Source organism: Diabrotica virgifera, chromosome 8 (genome assembly GCF_917563875.1).
Source record: "Diabrotica virgifera virgifera chromosome 8, PGI_DIABVI_V3a".
In the NCBI taxonomy this organism is placed as follows: domain Eukaryota; kingdom Metazoa; phylum Arthropoda; class Insecta; order Coleoptera; family Chrysomelidae; genus Diabrotica; species Diabrotica virgifera.
This window is the reverse complement of record NC_065450.1, coordinates 147,240,803-147,260,213: the sequence shown is the minus strand read 5'-3', so window position 1 is coordinate 147,260,213 and position 19,411 is coordinate 147,240,803. Positions and strand designations below refer to the sequence as shown.

The 19,411-nt window shown below is 34.1% G+C and overlaps 1 protein-coding gene and 1 long non-coding RNA gene across 3 annotated transcripts in view; one reads left to right on the top strand and one right to left on the bottom strand.

The window, feature by feature from the left end:
• LOC114345139 (uncharacterized) overlaps positions 1-19,411 on the bottom strand; it is a 149,651-nt gene that overhangs the window by 48,089 nt on the left and 82,151 nt on the right. The window contains exon 7 of the mRNA XM_050659777.1: positions 5,794-5,923. Within this exon, the coding sequence (XP_050515734.1) occupies positions 5,794-5,923 (130 nt within the window). The remainder of the gene's footprint in view (positions 1-5,793; positions 5,924-19,411) is intronic.
• LOC126890660 (uncharacterized) lies at positions 7,768-19,174 on the top strand. 2 transcript variants are annotated; one of them, XR_007700401.1, is made up of 2 exons: positions 7,768-8,139; positions 18,312-19,174. It is a non-coding gene; the product is annotated as an uncharacterized LOC126890660 (long non-coding RNA). The 2 variants fall into 2 exon arrangements; XR_007700400.1 differs by lacking the exon at positions 7,768-8,139 and adding an exon at positions 17,213-17,818.

Below are 19,411 nucleotides of genomic sequence, written 5' to 3'. Positions count from 1 at the left end.
TAATAAGGTTTTGTTGAATTACAAATTTATTAAAAATGTCAATTAAGTAAATATTTAATGTGAATTCCGTTGTTTGGTAAACAATAATACAGCCTATTTTCAAATTCTGCACGAAATTTAGCAAATGTTCTAGTAACAGGGCGACATGCTTGAGTAATTCTTTCTCGCAATTCCCCAAGTGAAGCAAGTTGAGTTTTGTAAACAACCGATTTAGGGTAACCCCATAGAAAAAGGTAATATACTATCCTATCATAAAAAGTACTATCCAATGGTACAAATAATAATTATACAGGGTGTTAATATCAGCTGGCTTACTATGACTTTTGTATTTGTAATGCTATCTCCTGGACTATTATTTTAAATGGTAAGTGTCCGCTCGTACTTTTTTTTGTTAATTAAAACTTAATTTGCCATTTTTGCCCTAAATCAGTTGTTTATAAAACTTAACTTGCGTCACTTGGGAAATTGCGAGAAATAATTACTCAAGCATGTCGCCCTATTACTAGAAAAACATTTGTCAAATTTCGTGCAGAATTTGAAAATAGACTGTATTATTGTTTACAAAACAACGGAATCCACTTTGAACATTTACTTAATTGACATTTTTATCAAATTTGTAGTTCAACAAAACCTCATTAAATTTTTCATTTAAGCCAAAGATTCACAATTATTGCTCCACCCTGTATAATTATTATTTATACCATTGGATAACATTTTTTATAGCCTTTTCAATGATGTATCACAAGTAGGGGTTTGCAATTTAAACTTTTTTGGTTGTGGTGGGTGGGGCCTAGGGGGTTGATGGGGGTGAGTTCTCTTTCATGTCATTTTAGTTCCCCCTTACTATCCTAGAAACGGTTTCAAGCATTTTTCGTTTTCAGCTTTTGTTCATGAGATATAGCCATTGAAAGTTTTAAAATTGACACACTGTATAGTCAAGACTTTAAACATTTCTGCAGACATTGAAATATATAAATTTCACTTTTTACCTTTTATTAAACACAAAATTGTAAATGAGTTTAAAGTTGAATGGACAAAACAGTTTAAAACTAAAGTGATTTTTCTACAAACCCTTGGTTCCACAAATTCACATTTGGGGATCGAAGGCACTTGACATCAATTATTAGAATGCGTTTGGGTCAATGCCTCATACCAGATCATTATTGGTTTAAAATCAATTGTAGTGATACTCCTTTTTGTGAATGTGGACAAAAGTATAACTCATATGTTACTGAATATGTTACAAAATAAATCAACTTGACCTGTATCAGGAACTTGTTAATACAGGAAGTCCAACCCCCATTTCAATATAAAATTGTCTACATAATATTAATGACCAAATCTTAAGAACGATCAATCAAATTAAAATATAAAATAGTTATTTGACAATCATAATACAATGAATTTAACGAAGGGAATATGGAAAAATCCAGACCCCTTGAAAAGAGTATTCCCTTCCAATTGCAGTCTAAATACGAGAACTGGCCAAGTACCTAAGAAGTGGAGGCCAAGAAACTAAAAGGAGAAGAAGTGATTTTGGCGTTTTTCAAATTTTAAATCGCGTATAACTCGAAAACAATCAATTTTAGAGAAAAATCACAAGAGACCTTTTTTGTCCATAATGACCCAAAGAATATAAAAAATTTACGAAGTGAAAAAATTGATTTTTTGAATTTGTTTAAAAAAAATTGTTTAAACTATTTTCCGACCGCGGCACCTCCCGGCACCCTGTGGATTTATTATGAGGACGTCTTTTTCGGTAAGTTTGTGCAAAAGAAAACGAATCCGAATAATTTACCTAACGGGACCAACAATACAGCATGGTCTAATAAATATCTGCGGTTAATTTATGTCTTCAATGCACTTAAACTACCTAGAATTCTTTAAAAGCTCGTTCGGGATCGGATTCTCAAAAAAGGGCAGTAGAGTGTGCTGTGTGCCAAAGGCCCAGATGTGTGTATTTGGGATTGAGGGCGTACAATAAGAGGGATAATAGGGCATTATAATTTTTGATATAATAGGTTTATTGGTCAATTATAGGTCAATTTTTTACAATAATTTGTTTACTTACATAACAAACTTAAAAAAGTCTTAAAAGCATAGACATGCTTGTTGACTTATCTATATAATGTTTACAGATTAATATTTACAGTTTTTTTGACAAATCAATTTTTTCTAGTATAATTTAAATTTGTTAAATTGGTACACAAATCCCTTTTTTATTTAGTCCAAGTAGTATAAATAATTTTATATATATAATCTATATCTAAACCTTTCTTAAGGTGTTCGAAAAATACATTTCATGCATCTATATCAATTATATCATATACAAATCGTCTCCACTCTTGCTTATTCTTGGACCTTCGTTTCACTTCAGTCGAAGTTGTATTTTTCTTCTTCAGAATCCTTACCACTTCATCGTTCCAGGTTTTCTTTGGTCTCCGTTTTCCTCTCTTGTTTTGTGTACTTTTGCCTCCCATACGCGTTTTACTTGTCTATTGTCGTTCATTCTACACAAAAGCCAAAAGGATTTAAGCTTGTTCTTATCTAGTATTTGTGTTTTTGGTTCGACTTGTAGTTCTTCTGTTACAATGCTGTTTCTTATTCTATCGCGTCTTGTAATTCCTTTTACTTTTCATGGGTACTTCATGTCCATTGAGTTTATTCTATTTTTCGATGATTGTGTTAGCACCCAGCTCTCAGTAGTATAGGTGAGAATCGGCCTGAAGATCATTTTATATACCCCCATCTTCGTCCTGCTGCTTACTTCTTTCTTTCCAATGAATGCTCTGTTTAAGCTGTAGTACATTCTGGAGTCATGGTTATCCTTTCGTTGACTTCTTCTTCTGATCTTCCTCCATTTTCTATTTTCATACCCAGGTATTTATGTATATGTTGTTACTTGTTCTAGTTTTTGGTTATTTATCTCTATATTTACTTGAGTATCCTCATTTCCCATGACCATTATCTTTATTTTCTCCATGTTTATTTTCATATTTCTTTCTAAGCGATATTTTTAAAGTTTATGGGCAATTGATAGTCCGTTCGCTGACGGTAAAATAATGCAAAACCTATAACTTTTAAAGATCCGCTTAAATTGGCATGAAATTTGGCATATACATATTATGTAGGTAGCATGGGGGCCCAGCTTCATCCCTTCTCGCGAGTGAAAAAATATACGCTCAAAATAAGACCGGAAATGGATAAACTAACTAATTCTAAGCAACTTTTGTTTTATAGCATTTTTTCACTAAATTAAAATTTTCGAGTTATTTGCGAGTAGATATGTTCATAAAAAACACATTTTCAGACGGTTTCTTGCAACTAACTCAAAAAGTAAGTATTTTATCGAAAAAAAAAACACTCTTAGCAAAAATATATCCCATAAAAAAGTGAAAAAAATGGTTTAGTTATGAGATTACCTAGTAAAAGAAGAGTTATAAGTAATGAAAAATACATTGATACTCGCCAAATTTCAAATCGAATATTTCAACGTGAAATAACCAAAAAATAAAGCACTTTTTGGGAAAAACTCATTAAAACTTTTTTAAATTGTTTAAAAACAACTTTAATTTTGTTTTAGTAGCAAAAGTAAGCAAGTTACGCTCAAAATAACGTTGGTCCCTTCCTTTTTTGGTAAAAAAATTGTGAAAATCACCCCCTAATTAGCATCCTCAGTGAAATTAATCATTACCACTTCATAAGTTGCTTTACTCGTGTATACTTATATTATTGTTTATATGGTAAGTTTCACCGGTTGGAAGTGCTTATTTTTGAAGGGGTTGTAGTTGAGGCTTGAACTAGTCACTAATTACGAGTGCATGCACATTTAAATTTTTCAAAAATTCTTATTAGTTTTCTCAGGATTAAAAAAAAATGAATCCATTTAAAAAGTATTGGACCGAAATTTTGCGCAAGTATTGTATATTTTTGTAATCAGTATTTTAAAAGCTTTTAAATGAGGTGTTACATGATGTACTTTCCGATTCAAAAAAATCTTAGTTATGACTGTCACACGAATATACTATGATTGTTTTAAAAATCGACCTGTCCGATTTGCATATTATGTCCTAAAAGTAAATAAGTTAATATGTTCAACCTCAAGTCAAAATTCATCAGAGTATTACCCTTGGGAGGTAAATAGAGTCGTTGCAGAGGATTATCCAAAAATATTAACAACAATAGTGTAGCATGAACATGCTGAACCCATTTTTTTCTCTGACGTCTTCTTAAAAATTGCCAAGCTACAATAACGTCTTCTTCGCTTGAAGACATTTCAAATACTGATATTTGATATACTTACTGAAGTTCCAAAATTATAGCACGCTCCTGTATTCTACATTATATAAAATGTGTGCATGCGACGTTATCTCTGTTGAGAATAAACAGATGTACGCTATTATGAAATAAATGTGCAACATTTTACGTATGTATTTTATCGTATGTGTTGTATTTGGTTTGCGAGCTCGCTAAGTTAAATTGCTTTATATAACATACCTACAACAATTCGTAAGTTATATCATTGTAATATTATGTTTGTACCTAACTGTTAGTTAATTTTGTAGTTTGTTCCTGATGAAGATGAAAAATTAATAAATACTCATCGAAATATCGAATTCAACAGAATTAAATGTAGTTTCAATCTAAGCCACAGACCGCAATTCCCGATAATTTCAACACTGTTTTATAGTGTTATAGAATATATATATATATATATATATATATATATATATATATATATATATATATATATATATATATATATATATATATGCCAAAAAATCGTAATTTAAAAATAAAGATCGACCTGTTTCGGATTTTTCCTAAAAGTCGCCGGTTTACGAAATAATGAATTTATGCGTTACTTTATGGACGCACTGTATACATTGCTCTGCATATACTTTTAACTTACCTTATCCTTGATGTGACGATTTCGAGTTTTTCTAAGGATAGATTTTTTTTTCGGACCCCCTTAACGAACCCCCCTGTATTAAGATCCAATTTATGGTAGGGGTACATTTACAGGGTACAAGGTTTCTCCCCATGGGATTTTCTGACGCGCTCGAGTAACTGCAAAAATCCTCGCTTGGGCTCCCCTACCATATAAGACTTTTGGCATACAAACAATCAAAATCGATCAGATCTTTATCTTCCTTTTTTTTCATCTTCTTCCTTCTTTTTTTTTATCATTATGATTAGCTTAGTTTTTTTTTAATATTGTAATCTTTAAAACAGATCTAAAAACTGTGCAAGCGATTGGTTTTTTAGATCTCGGTCCCATTGAGTTAAATCAAAAGTCTCCAACATATGACGTGAGTCTAAAATCGAAGAGATACAATACATCCAATGGATTTTACGGTAATACTTTAATAACTATTATTTATCTGTTTGTAAGGCTAAAATCATAATTTCTTCACAAGTATCTCCTTGTGCATGCTTGTCAATTTCAAAAGAAATTTCTTCCAACATAGCAATTAATAAATTAAACGATACGATTACTGATGAAAGAGTAGGTATATTCTCGCTGGAGTTCTCAAAGTGCATCATAGATTTTTAAGTAATCTTAAATACATATGGAGCTTATTTTAGTTTATTATTACACCGAGACCGAGACGAGACCGATACGAGACAAATATTTGGTCTCGCACCGAGACTGAGACGAGATCGAAACGAAAAGAGACTGAGACCGAGACGACTCTGCTAATTCTATTATCGTCTAAATCTCGACTCGTCCATCTCTATTAAAAACATTAATTTTTAATAATAACTACAAACAGAAAAATAAATAGTTACCTCTGCCGTCAGCTTCATCTTTTCTCCCTCTTTTCTCAGTTCCTTCTTCATTTGACTAACCACATTTTCGTGTCTGCGCTGCATTCGCTGTGCTATTTGTTCTTTGTAATCTCCCAAGTATATAACATATCTAAACAAAAACATTATAAGAAAAAGAAATATATGAAACGAATCTTTTGACTGCCTCCTTCTTTCACCACTTAATTTTATTAGATCAGCTTACTCAAATAGTCAAATCGATCAGCTTCTTTAATAATTAATCAACTAATTTCAACTTTAAAAATCTGCAGATCTGGATTACCATTAGTATTCTCAAGCAGCAATAATAACAGATGACGGACAGGGCCGTAACTACCATTGGGGCAACCGCGGCAGTGCTCCGGGGCCCCCGACCAAGGAGTCCCCGCAGGTGCCCCTTTTTTGACCGTGCATTGACCGAGTTTAACGAGGAAAATAAAAATATGTATTTTAAAAGCCGATCTCAACGAAATATTTTCAAATGACACAATTTTCAAAAGACCTTACATAGGCACTCTAAAACTGAACATAAAGTTTTAATTTTTCATTGGAGAAATTAGTATTTTCGACTAAAATGCAATTGGAACAAAACCCGTAGAAGGGCTGCTGAGGCCTGGGCTGAGCTGGGGCTCCCGATACCTTAGCATAAAAATTTAAATTAATACTTAGGAGACTAGTTATTTTGGCGTAATAAAACCTAAAATGCCATTGGAAGAGGGGCCCGGGCTAAGCTGGTCCCCGAGACCTTTCGTAAAGATATAAATTGTTACTGAGGAAATTCTGAGGAGCGGCCCCGGTCCCAGCTACTTTTTTTTAACCAATTTACCCCAGACCACAACTTTGTACGTGAACGGAACCACATGGTATCATATATTCAGAAGAAAAGTAAGGGTAAGATGGAATGAGCACATTGATATCAGCCCTACCAGTACCACAGCATAATAAATCTAACAGCAGAGACGGTATTCGCCTTCGAGAGTGTCACTGCTGAAGGTACCGGATATCGTTTTCTAACATCCTCGTCAAATAGGATTCTGCTCTCATTAGAGCTGTATACAATTACTTTCCGACGGTCTCCTCCTTTTTGACATTTTCCTATCTCCGTCAAGTTTTCTTCCACTTTTCCATATCGAATTTTACCGCATTCTTGAATTTTTCTTCCACCTTTTCAATTTTCTGTATCTCCTCAGCAATCTGATTTACCTCTTCCTGCATTTTCTCTAAATAAACCTTCATATCTTCATATTTTTCCATTCGGTTGAATGGAAAGAATGGAAAAGAAATTTTCTTTTTATTGTTTCATTATAATATCTCATTTTGTTTTCCTATCTGTTCATTTTGTTGTTTTTCTTTTAAATTTTTTAAAGCGAATAAAAAATAAGGTGATTTCAAAATTTTTTTGTGTTGGTCAACTAAAATAGCAATATGTAGGTTCAAGTAACTTCAGTCATAGAATCCATTAAAATGCGTTTTCAAGGGGTTACATATCAAACATTTTTCCGGACCCCGCCTTCCGCTGGGTGGTAAACCCCCAGACCCCCCGGAAAGGGGCCCCAGATCACCCTTACCCCGGGACCCCTAACCTCGTAGTCACGGCCCTGATGACGGCATCGCCAAAAATATACAAATAGCAACTGGAGTACGACAGGGCGACTCTCTGTCAACTATCTAATGTCGCTGTAGAAGAAACAACAAGTCCTGTGGTCGGTTCAGTTCGGCTATTTTCCTATTCCGTTCCGCGGAACCTTAAGTTCGTTTTACGGCTACTGCTAGCGTAAATTTGTAGCCCGTGGAGCCTTAGCCTAAGAGCTATCGAAATGAAAGATACAACTATAACATTGACGTCGCAACTTGTGTCGTACGCTGCGACATAATATACTTTTGATTAGCAGATACCTAAACAGTTTACAGAAGAATTTGCAAAGTTGTGCAAGGAAGCATCCAAGAGCGTGTAACGATGAGTTACTACTATCGTTACTAAAATGTTATTCCGATGGGAACTAGGTATGCAACCAACTTTACAAGCACTCGTATTAGAGGTTGCAGTTGATAGACGATAAAGTTGGTAATATCTGGTAGATTAGAGTCTAGCAGTTGGCAATGACGATATCCGGCAGGGGTGTATGTCATATCGGCCATAGCGGCTGGCACTTCACTTGAATTTTCGTTCTTGTCCGATCAAGAAGTCCTCCGGTGGCCATTGTAAGAATTTACCTTTTGGTTGAAATAAGTTATAAGAAGATTAATTTACGTTGGAGGAAGTTTTTATTTTTTTGTTTGGGGTTGTGAAGAGTTTTTGGTTCCAATATTTTTTGAAGAAAACAATGGGTATGTATGAAAAAAAAATATCACTTAACTATGGTTTGCCATTTCTTTTTCATGCTAAGAAAAAATAACCATCTAAATTATTTTTAATACCATATTTAGATCATATGAAAAGCATTGCTATTCTTTAATTATCACTTTTTCAATACTTCTAATATACACTCACAGGAAAAAATATTCTTAGAACTACATTTTCACTCTCAAATAAATTGAAAATCAATGATAATTTTCATTCTATCATGTATTTAACTCCATATAGTAATCTTTGATTACAAGATCCACATTTTTTTTGTCCAAATACTTCCTTATATTCGTTTAAAAAGGCTTTTTCCAGTCAAGAAGAATCAAGGTCAATGAAAACATATACATCAAACCTCACTTTTTCCGTAGTTTTTTCTCTGTCAAGTTCTGATAAGGTGAAACACCTTTTTATAGAGGCCCTGTTTCTTAGATACTTAAGGAAAACCAGCTAATAGAAGGTTTTCTGTTCTTTTAGCCACTGGAGGGAGACTATAACAAAATTTAAGTCACATTTGGATGCTTCATTTATTTATGGAATAAACAATCATTTTGGTATTATTTTGGGTTTGGATTGGAAGAGTTTTGGATGTTTTTTTTTCTCGTTTCTGGAATAGACACTAAGTTCTATCGACACTAGCAAGTACCTCCTCGTCAATACTCTGTGTTGCTGTTCCTTACCTCCCGAGGATTGGGAAGATCGGAGGATACGTACCTGGCTCTCTCATCATCAACCTCACCAGGATTTTGGAGAAGCCACAGGCCTACTTTTGTAGAAACGCCAGGTTTTTATAATAAAATTTGAATTTTCAATCCTTTTAAATAATAGTTTTCAATTTTCAATTTTTTTCAATAACTCAAATACATAACCTTAATAATAATATAAATTCACCTTCTTAAACCCTATTATCTTTATAATATTCAATAATTTTTTTTTGTCAACGAATTTTATATTTCATTTTCATGATTGTATCAGGTATTTAAAATAATCTCAGGATTGTAAACTATCTGGGACGATACTGTGCACACTATCGAAGGGTTTATTTCCTACTCAATAATATTTATTCCATTCACCAGATATTGTCAGGTTGTCACTTACGATCAGATACGGGATTGTCAGTCAATCTTGTATTCTACAGTAATAATTAGTTTGTACATGCATATTTAGATCAAATCACTTCCTTAGTAGAATAAATTCATTACATATATTAGTTTTTTCATACTGTAAAACTTGCATTATCGACAGGAGTGTACTACCATAGTACGTCGGATATTTAGCTAGTGTATAAAATTGTATATAGGGTTTATAGGTATTTTTTTTATTAAATGTGGTTGTACATACTTATATGTTTTATTATCCTATCATTTTAATAGTATCTATTAATAGTATTAGTTAGGTACAGCAATATAGGTCACGTGGAGAAGAATTTATTCAATTCTTCCCTGGCGCTCAACACTACTTCTGAATATCTTCTTGGTCAATAGTTCTCTTCTTGTCATTACTCCTTATATTAATTTATTTTCTTTATCATTCAAGTATTTCAGTAGGTACCGTCTTACTAGGGCGTGCAAATACGGCCTGATCCTTCCCTGAGCCCTACTGTTTAGTCTCTTCAATTTCCAGCTAGCCTATTTCTGTAAAACTTTAGTCATTTATTAAGCTACCCCATTCAAACAGAATAATCATACGTTACAATTGGCGCCCAACGTGGGGCCCGACTTTCAGTAAGACAGTACCTTTCTTTATTTTGTTGCTTATTGTAAATTTTTCTAGTAAGTATCTTTCTGGTCTATTGTTGTATATTTTGTAATTATATAGAGATACATTTTTGATTCCTTTTGTACGTTATTTGGAAAATACACTAGTGCACTTATATTGCTGTATTGGTACTATTTTAATTTATTTAAAATAATAATTGTAAATCGTGAGTAGGATAATATTTGAACAGGTGTATTGGTTGACATTTCGGTCTGGTCGGTTTGGTGATACCTGGATATTTATTTTGAAAAATTTTGAATGATTTATTTTTTTTGATATCTAGGTACATTACTACTTTTGATTTAGGTTCAGCCACAATATACTACAGTTAGCTAAATTTTTGCTTACCATACCTATATATAATTTATAAAGTTTTCATTTTTTTATATACATTTTCGTTTAAACATTTACTTAAATTATTTTAAATATCTACCCCAAATATATATCTCGGTTATATTTGGTTTGTCGGTTTGTTAGGTCGTTAGTTTAGCAGCTCGTTGGTTGAGCAGCTCGCTTAGTAGATTGTCGGTTAATTGGGTCGTTAGTTGTTGGGGTGGGTTCGGTTTGTCGTTGTTGGGTTGGGTTTATTGTTACTAAATTTTTCCTACTACCATGTGTACCTTTCAGCCAGAACATTTGTTAGTTAGGGAGTTAGATTATGAGCTGAGGATAAGGGAAATAGAGGTGGAAGAAGCTGCTAAATGTGATAGAAAACGCAGTCTATTGCGTGGTGCTCTTAAACAGGAGCAAGGAAATAGGAGTTTCCGTCAGATTTCAGCTGCAGCTATTCCTTTCCTGGAACAACAACAGGGAATAAATGAGACACTAGAGGATCTTACGCAAAAGATAAATAATTTTAGAGGGACTGTCCATGATAGCATGTATTCTAGATACATTTCAGGTCTTGCTCATATCTCTGGTCGTGTCCACTTATTATGTTGCTCAGATGAGGAGCAACAACTTTACAAACGCTCTATGTCCATTAGGATTCTCAGTCTAGAAGGTGAACTCGATTCTCGAGTAAATCCTCTAGCCACGTCCACTCCTGTTTCTTCAGTTCAAGCCTCTAATTCCTTGTTACATCCCAAGCCTGTGCAGGTACATAAGTGGGGAGTTTCGTTTTCTGGTGAAGGTCATTATGACCAAGTAATTTCATTTTTAGATAGGGTAGAATGTCTTCGTGTTTCGAGAGGTGTGAGTGAGGAAGATCTTTTTTCGGCTTCTGCCGAATTATTTACAGGCCATGCTTTTACGTGGTTTATGAACAACCGTGGTAGCTTTACCACTTGGACTGGTTTGGCTCAGAAACTAAAATCCGATTTTCTGCCTTATTCTTTCCAAACTGATCTCTTAGACGAGATCAAGAACCGCAAGCAGAAACCTGGAGAATCAGTGACTATGTTTATTAACACTATGTTGGGTATGTGTAGCCGTTTAGATACTCCTTTAACAGATAATGCAAAAATTAAGATAATTTTAAAATGTTTGCTACCTTTTTACCATGCCCAATTGGCACTTGTTGATATAGACACTATCGAAGACCTGACAGATAAGTGTAAACGGTTAGAGGAAACTCTATCCTGGTCTTTTCATCCTCCTACAACACCTAATTCTGGTGCTGGATTTAACTCTTACTCCTCGAGAAATCGTTCTTGGCAATCTAGACCCCATACACCGAATGTGTCTGTGACTACTTATTCTTTGTCTTGCTGGAATTGTCAGGTTGTTGGTCACGCATTTCGGGATTGTACCAGACCCCAAACACGGATTTTCTGCCACGGTTGTGGTAGAGAAAATACGCTTAAACGTAACTGTTTTAAGTGTTCGGGAAACGAGCATGCAGAGGCTCGTACCCTGAGCGTTCCTCAAACAGCAGCCCCATCAGGGAACATGACCGCAGCTGTAGACGAAGCTTCAGGTCCAATACCCGCCAGCAGCTCGAACACCTCTCAGGAAGGAAGAAACACTTCCAACCGGAGACCAGCACGCAAACCGAAATCAGGGAAAAAGTAATTGTTAGTAACACTTCAGTTGACTCGTGCGGTTCGCTTGATCGTAGATTATCCCCTCCAGTCTTAAACTGGAATTTTAGTAATAAGCATAATCAAGACGAGGAGACAGTTCCAAATTCTATACCAGGTTGTACGTTTGTAAATAATAATAATATGTCTATGTTAATACCAGATAATTTTGAAAATAAATCAGAGATTTTGGATTTTGATATAAATTCGTTATTAGTTAGGAAACATAATGATAACCGACCTTATCTTGAAATTGAAATTTTAGGACAATCTTGTTTAGCTCTATTAGATAGTGGCTCGAACATTTCTCTAATAGGTTCGTATTCGCTGAAATTATTAGAAAATACTGATATTAATGTTATGTCTATTTCTTCTTTACAAGTCTCTACTGCGGATGGTGCTATCCAGTCAATTACAGGTAAATTTGACACAGAAATCGTAGTTGCCAATATTCGGAAAATGGTTACATTTTATGTTATACCTTCAGTTAAAAATTCTATAATTCTTGGCATGGATTTCTTGAATGCATTTAATAGTACACTAAATTGCTCAGATTTTTCGTTGTTTATATCTTCCTTTAATGTCGCAACTGTAAGTGCCATTCGTGAGTTTTCTAGTTTGTCTAGCTTAGAACAAAACCAGTTAGAGAATATTATCTCTAAATTTTCTTCTATCTCTTCCAAAGATAGATTAGGCCGTACACATTTAATATCTCATACGATCGAAGTGAACACTTCAACTCCTTTCAGACAATATCAATATCCCATACCTCAAGCATGGCAAGCAGATTTAAGTAAAGAAATTGATTCGATGCTCTCTTTAAACATTATCGAAAAGTCGACGTCGTCATTTTGTTCGCCGTTATGGATGACAAAGAAGAAGGATGGATCATTCCGAGTATGCTTTGATGGTCGCAAACTTAATAGTATCACTACTAATCGAGATGCTTATCCCATCCCTCGGATAGATATAATTCTGAGCAAACTTCAGAATGCCAAATATATCTCTTCGATCGATTTATCCAAAGCTTTCTTACAAATTCCGTTAAGCGAAGAGAGTAAGAAGTATACTGCTTTCGCTGTCAGTGGTAAAGGGTTATTTCAATTTGTCACAATGCCTTTCGGTCTAGTTTCAGCTCCGCAAACAATGTGTCGTTTAATGGACTTGGTTATTGGTCCCCAACTCGAACCATTCGTATTCTATTATTTAGACGACATCATAGTTGTTACTCCTGATTTTTCTTCACATATTGAAATATTGGAGAAATTATTTTCACGCCTTAAAGAGGCTAATCTCACTGTTAATTTAGAGAAATGTAATTTTTGTCGTCCTAATTTGAAATTTCTAGGATATGTTGTTGATCATCAAGGTTTGAGAACAGACCCTGATAAAGTAACCGCTATTAAGGACTTCCCCATTCCTAAAACTACTACACAACTACGTAGGATCTTGGGCATGTGTGGATACTATCGTCGATTTGTGCCTTCTTATTCTACTTTATTATCACCTCTTACTGACCTCCTTAAGAATAGGAAAAAGGGCCAGACTATCACCTGGACTCCTGAAGCCGACGATGCTTTTCATCGTATTAAAGAAGCTCTTACGAGTGCTCCGGTCATGACTTCACCTGATTTCAGTGAACATTTCTACCTCATGACTGATTGTTCAAATACCGCCTCAGGTGGTGTACTCTTTCAGATGAAAGATGGTTCTGAACACCCCATAGCATATACTAGTAAGAAGCTCAATAAGGCCCAGAAAAATTATTCCACTACCGAGCGTGAACTCCTTGCTATTATTCACGGCTTGGAGGCTTTCCGTTACTATTTGGAAGGTCGTAAGTGTACCCTTATTACTGATCATAGTTCTTTACTCTGGATGCATTCTATGCGTAACCCATCCCAACGTTTGTCTCGATGGATTTGTAAGTTGTCAGCCTTTGATTATAATATCGTCCATCGTAAGGCAAATGGTGTTGTAGTAGCCGATGCTTTGTCTCGAACGTTTGATGTCAATCTTCTTGACTTATCCACTTTAGTTCCGGATACATGGTATCAAAAAATGTTAGAAAAGGTTACTCAAGCACCTGATCAGTACCCTGATTTTAAAGTAGAGAATAATATTCTTTATAAGCATGTCGTTAGTTCAGTGGAAGCTTTGTCTAATATGTCTGATTGGAAGATTGTTGTCCCAACAGCAAACCGGGATGAAATTCTTCGTACATTTCATGATAATGTGACATCTGGTCATTTTGGTTCTTATAAAACATTTAGTAGGATAGCAGAATTATATTATTGGCCTGGCATGCGCAACTATATCAAGAAATATATTTCTAGATGTAGAGTTTGTGCTACTTGCAAGCCAAGTACTATGCCACAAGCTGGATTAATGGGTACTTTTAGGAACATTGACTTCCCATGGCAGATGATATCCATGGATCTGATTGGACCATATCCTCGTAGTTACAATGGCTATACCTATTGTTTGGTGGTTGTGGACTACTTTACTAAATTTCCACTAGTTTTTCCTCTTCGTAATGCCACTGTCCCTGCTATTGTGAAATATTTGGAGGAGCAAGTCTTTTTGTTGTTTGGTGTTCCACAAATTGTTTCTTGTGACAATGGTCCTCAATTTGTGTCTAAGGCTTTTAAAAACCTTCTAACTAAATACAAAGTTCAGAAGATCTTTTATAATGCTGCATACCATCCGCAAGCTAATCATAGTGAGCGAGTGAACCGCAGTATTGTAACAGCCCTTAGATCATACACTTATCCAGATCACAGAGCTTGGGACCAGTATATTCACTCAATAGCTCAAGCCATAAGAACTTCGGTCCATGAAGTTACTCAATGTTCTCCAGCTTATTTGAATTTTGGTAGAAATATTGCTTTGTCTGGTGATTATTTTGGTTTAATTTCGGACAATTCCACGAATCTCCCTCAGACCTCTGAGAAACTCCATCGTTTAGATGATCTTCAGACTTTACCCCCAATATTTGCAGACATCAGGAAGAAGTTAAAATCTTCTTACCTTAAGTCACAGAGTCAATACAATTTGAGGAAAAGAGATTTGCGATTCTTTGTTGGTGATCGGGTATTAAAACGTAATTTTGTTAAGTCAAGCAAAGGTGATGCTATTTCTGCCAAATTTTGTCAGAAATATGTCCCATGTGTTGTCAGTAAAGTAATCTCTCCTTTAATATATGAACTAAAAGATAGTTCGTCCAACAGGAAACTTGGTCGATTTCATATAAAGGACTTACTACCAGATAATACTGTCAACGACTTAGCATCTTCGTCGTCAGAAGAAGAAGATTAACTTAACAATATTGATCAAGTTAATTCCTCTTTCTAAATTTTAGAAATACTCGATTGTTCAATGAATAGGTTAACGATTGGATTTTGATTTTAGTCACCAGATAGGTACTCTATGTTTTATCTATTATAGTAATTTTTCTAGCTTTCCATATTCTATGTATGTTAGATGTCATTAGTTATTATTGAGATTTAGCTTAATTTGGCTTATTATTGAACTGGTATGGAACTGTAACACCTTGTATGTAATTATGCTTATATATGTCATCACTTGTAGATTAGTGTATCTACAAAATAGGTTTAGATTATGTTTATCTGGTGTTGTGTTTAATTTTGTAGTTTCTACTGGAAAGTTATTCCAATGCTTAGTATGATTCCTTGGTACATTAGCTTATTGTGGTCTAAAGAAGTCATCATGATATTTGTTTTGGTAAAGGCAATTTGAGTATACAGTGTGATTCCAAAGTTATACTTCATTGGTCAAAATTTAATTAAGTTAATTGAGATAAAAATTTATGATAAAGACTATGAAGCCATTTCGTTATGTACCGTATTGAATATTTCTTAGGAAAATGGTTTGCCTAGCTTGGCTATGCAAATACGTGGGTTCGAAACTTGTATTACTTATCAACTGTGCACATGATAGGAGACGGATTTCCTGGCTCACAGTTGCCTAGTCCTGGGTCATACCTTAATTAGTTCAGATGCTGAATTTTTATGATAGAATGTTTAATCATCATTTTAATCATGCACTAGGCATTCTTATTCCATGTTCAGTTTATGATCATTCTATAGAGACTTAGTCTTAAACTTGTCTGTCTATTGTATACTTACTCTCCTTTAGTTTTATCAATTTATTGTTCTGATAATAATGGTAACTTCTTGGATATCAGTCCTATGGAAATATGGTAGCTTTTGCCTACACCAAGGGATTATTGTGTTCGAGCATCAGCTTTCCTGAAAACTCATTATTTTTGTTTGTATGTGAATTAGAATCAGGATCAACGTCCTGTTGTCTGTGCGTGACTTGGGAACATTTCCTTAATCTGCAGTTTCTTTAGAAATTGATTTACTTGTTCTCCAGTATTTACTTAATTGGATTTATTTATAAGAGTTAATAATATGTGACTTCTTGAAGTATTTCATGAGAGATGATTCCGAAATATTGGTTAGCTTTTTCTGGCTATTCCCATAAATTTGTTGTAGCTATAGCTATAGTTAGAGAATCCCAGAGTAAGCTAACTTCTGTTATGTCCACCATTTAATTAGGTAGACCTCCCGTTGCATCTGATACAAATCTGATGATCAGTTGAGTGAGGGTCATATTACCCAATATGTAATCATTATTAGCACATTGAGTGTTAGGTTGTAGCGTTGCTTAATTAAATCTGCCTGATTGTTCCACCTTGGATATGCTTCCATATAAATCTATTGTCCACAGTCGGATCAATTTAGGATAAAAGGCTTGCTACAATAATTTCTTTTCTTGTCAATACATAACTCTTATATTTATTTTGGTTTATACTATGGTCTATGTTTTAGCTTTTTGGAACTGGCTACGAGATTTCTACTGATTGTTCACTTTGGATATGCTCTATTTAAATCTGTTGTCCATCGATAGAACAATTTTGTACTACTCGTCCCACTTGACTTTTTTGAGAATAGAATTTTTCTAAATTATGGAATTTAGTAAAGGGTTATAATAAACCTGAAGTATGTATGTTGGTACCATATGAGATATATCGGGCATTAAGACAACTCCATTTACATGACTCATAATTTGCGGTTAGGTATGATCGATCGAGTCAGCTGTAAGTGTAAGTTAGTCGTCGTATAGGTTATATTGAGTTTTCTATTCGAATATTGTTGTTATGGTGTTCTTGTTGACTATAATTTGGGGTTTTATAGAAATCTACTGAATCAACTTCAACACAACTTGGTCTTTAGGATATATATCTAGAGTTTGGACGATGTCCTACGGTAGGTTAGTTTAGAGTAGTGAAGTATTCGTAGGTTCGTATTATATTTTAGAAATTTGGTTTGGTCACGCCTGTGTTGGATCCCACAGCGTGTGATTTTTTCTCTGTGGATACTTGTATGGAGTATCTATATGAGTATATATATGTATATGCATAATAAAAAAAAAGATTGATCATAGGATCAATTTTTTTTTCTTACAAGTAATGGGGGAATGTAACGATGAGTTACTACTATCGTTACTAAAATGTTATTCCGATGGGAACTAGGTATGCAACCAACTTTACAAGCACTCGTATTAGAGGTTGCAGTTGATAGACGATAAAGTTGGTAATATCTGGTAGATTAGAGTCTAGCAGTTGGCAATGACGATATCCGGCAGGGGTGTATGTCATATCGGCCATAGCGGCTGGCACTTCACTTGAATTTTCGTTCTTGTCCGATCAAGAAGTCCTCCGGTGGCCATTGTAAGAATTTACCTTTTGGTTGAAATAAGTTATAAGAAGATTAATTTACGTTGGAGGAAGTTTTTATTTTTTTGTTTGGGGTTGTGAAGAGTTTTTGGTTCCAATATTTTTTGAAGAAAACAATGGGTATGTATGAAAAAAAAATATCACTTAACTATGGTTTGCCATTTCTTTTTCATGCTAAGAAAAAATAACCATCTAAATTATTTTTAATACCATATTTAGATCATATGAAAAGCATTGCTATTCTTTAATTATCACTTTTTCAATACTTCTAATATACACTCACAGGAAAAAATATTCTTAGAACTACATTTTCACTCTCAAATAAATTGAAAATCAATGATAATTTTCATTCTATCATGTATTTAACTCCATATAGTAATCTTTGATTACAAGATCCACATTTTTTTTGTCCAAATACTTCCTTATATTCGTTTAAAAAGGCTTTTTCCAGTCAAGAAGAATCAAGGTCAATGAAAACATATACATCAAACCTCACTTTTTCCGTAGTTTTTTCTCTGTCAAGTTCTGATAAGGTGAAACACCTTTTTATAGAGGCCCTGTTTCTTAGATACTTAAGGAAAACCAGCTAATAGAAGGTTTTCTGTTCTTTTAGCCACTGGAGGGAGACTATAACAAAATTTAAGTCACATTTGGATGCTTCATTTATTTATGGAATAAACAATCATTTTGGTATTATTTTGGGTTTGGATTGGAAGAGTTTTGGATGTTTTTTTTTCTCGTTTCTGGAATAGACACTAAGTTCTATCGACACTAGCAAGTACCTCCTCGTCAATACTCTGTGTTGCTGTTCCTTACCTCCCGAGGATTGGGAAGATCGGAGGATACGTACCTGGCTCTCTCATCATCAACCTCACCAGGATTTTGGAGAAGCCACAGGCCTACTTTTGTAGAAACGCCAGGTTTTTATAATAAAATTTGAATTTTCAATCCTTTTAAATAATAGTTTTCAATTTTCAATTTTTTTCAATAACTCAAATACATAACCTTAATAATAATATAAATTCACCTTCTTAAACCCTATTATCTTTATAATATTCAATAATTTTTTTTTGTCAACGAATTTTATATTTCATTTTCATGATTGTATCAGGTATTTAAAATAATCTCAGGATTGTAAACTATCTGGGACGATACTGTGCACACTATCGAAGGGTTTATTTCCTACTCAATAATATTTATTCCATTCACCAGATATTGTCAGGTTGTCACTTACGATCAGATACGGGATTGTCAGCCAATCTTGTATTCTACAGTAATAATTAGTTTGTACATGCATATTTAGATCAAATCACTTCCTTAGTAGAATAAATTCATTACATATATTAGTTTTTTCATACTGTAAAACCTGCATTATCGACAGGAGTGTACTACCATAGTACGTCGGATATTTAGCTAGTGTATAAAATTGTATATAGGGTTTATAGGTATTTTTTTTATTAAATGTGGTTGTACATACTTATATGTTTTATTATCCTATCATTTTAATAGTATCTATTAATAGTATTAGTTAGGTACAGCAATATAGGTCACGTGGAGAAGAATTTATTCAATTCTTCCCTGGCGCTCAACACTACTTCTGAATATCTTCTTGGTCAATAGTTCTCTTCTTGTCATTACTCCTTATATTAATTTATTTTCTTTATCATTCAAGTATTTCAGTAGGTACCGTCTTACTAGGGCGTGCAAATACGG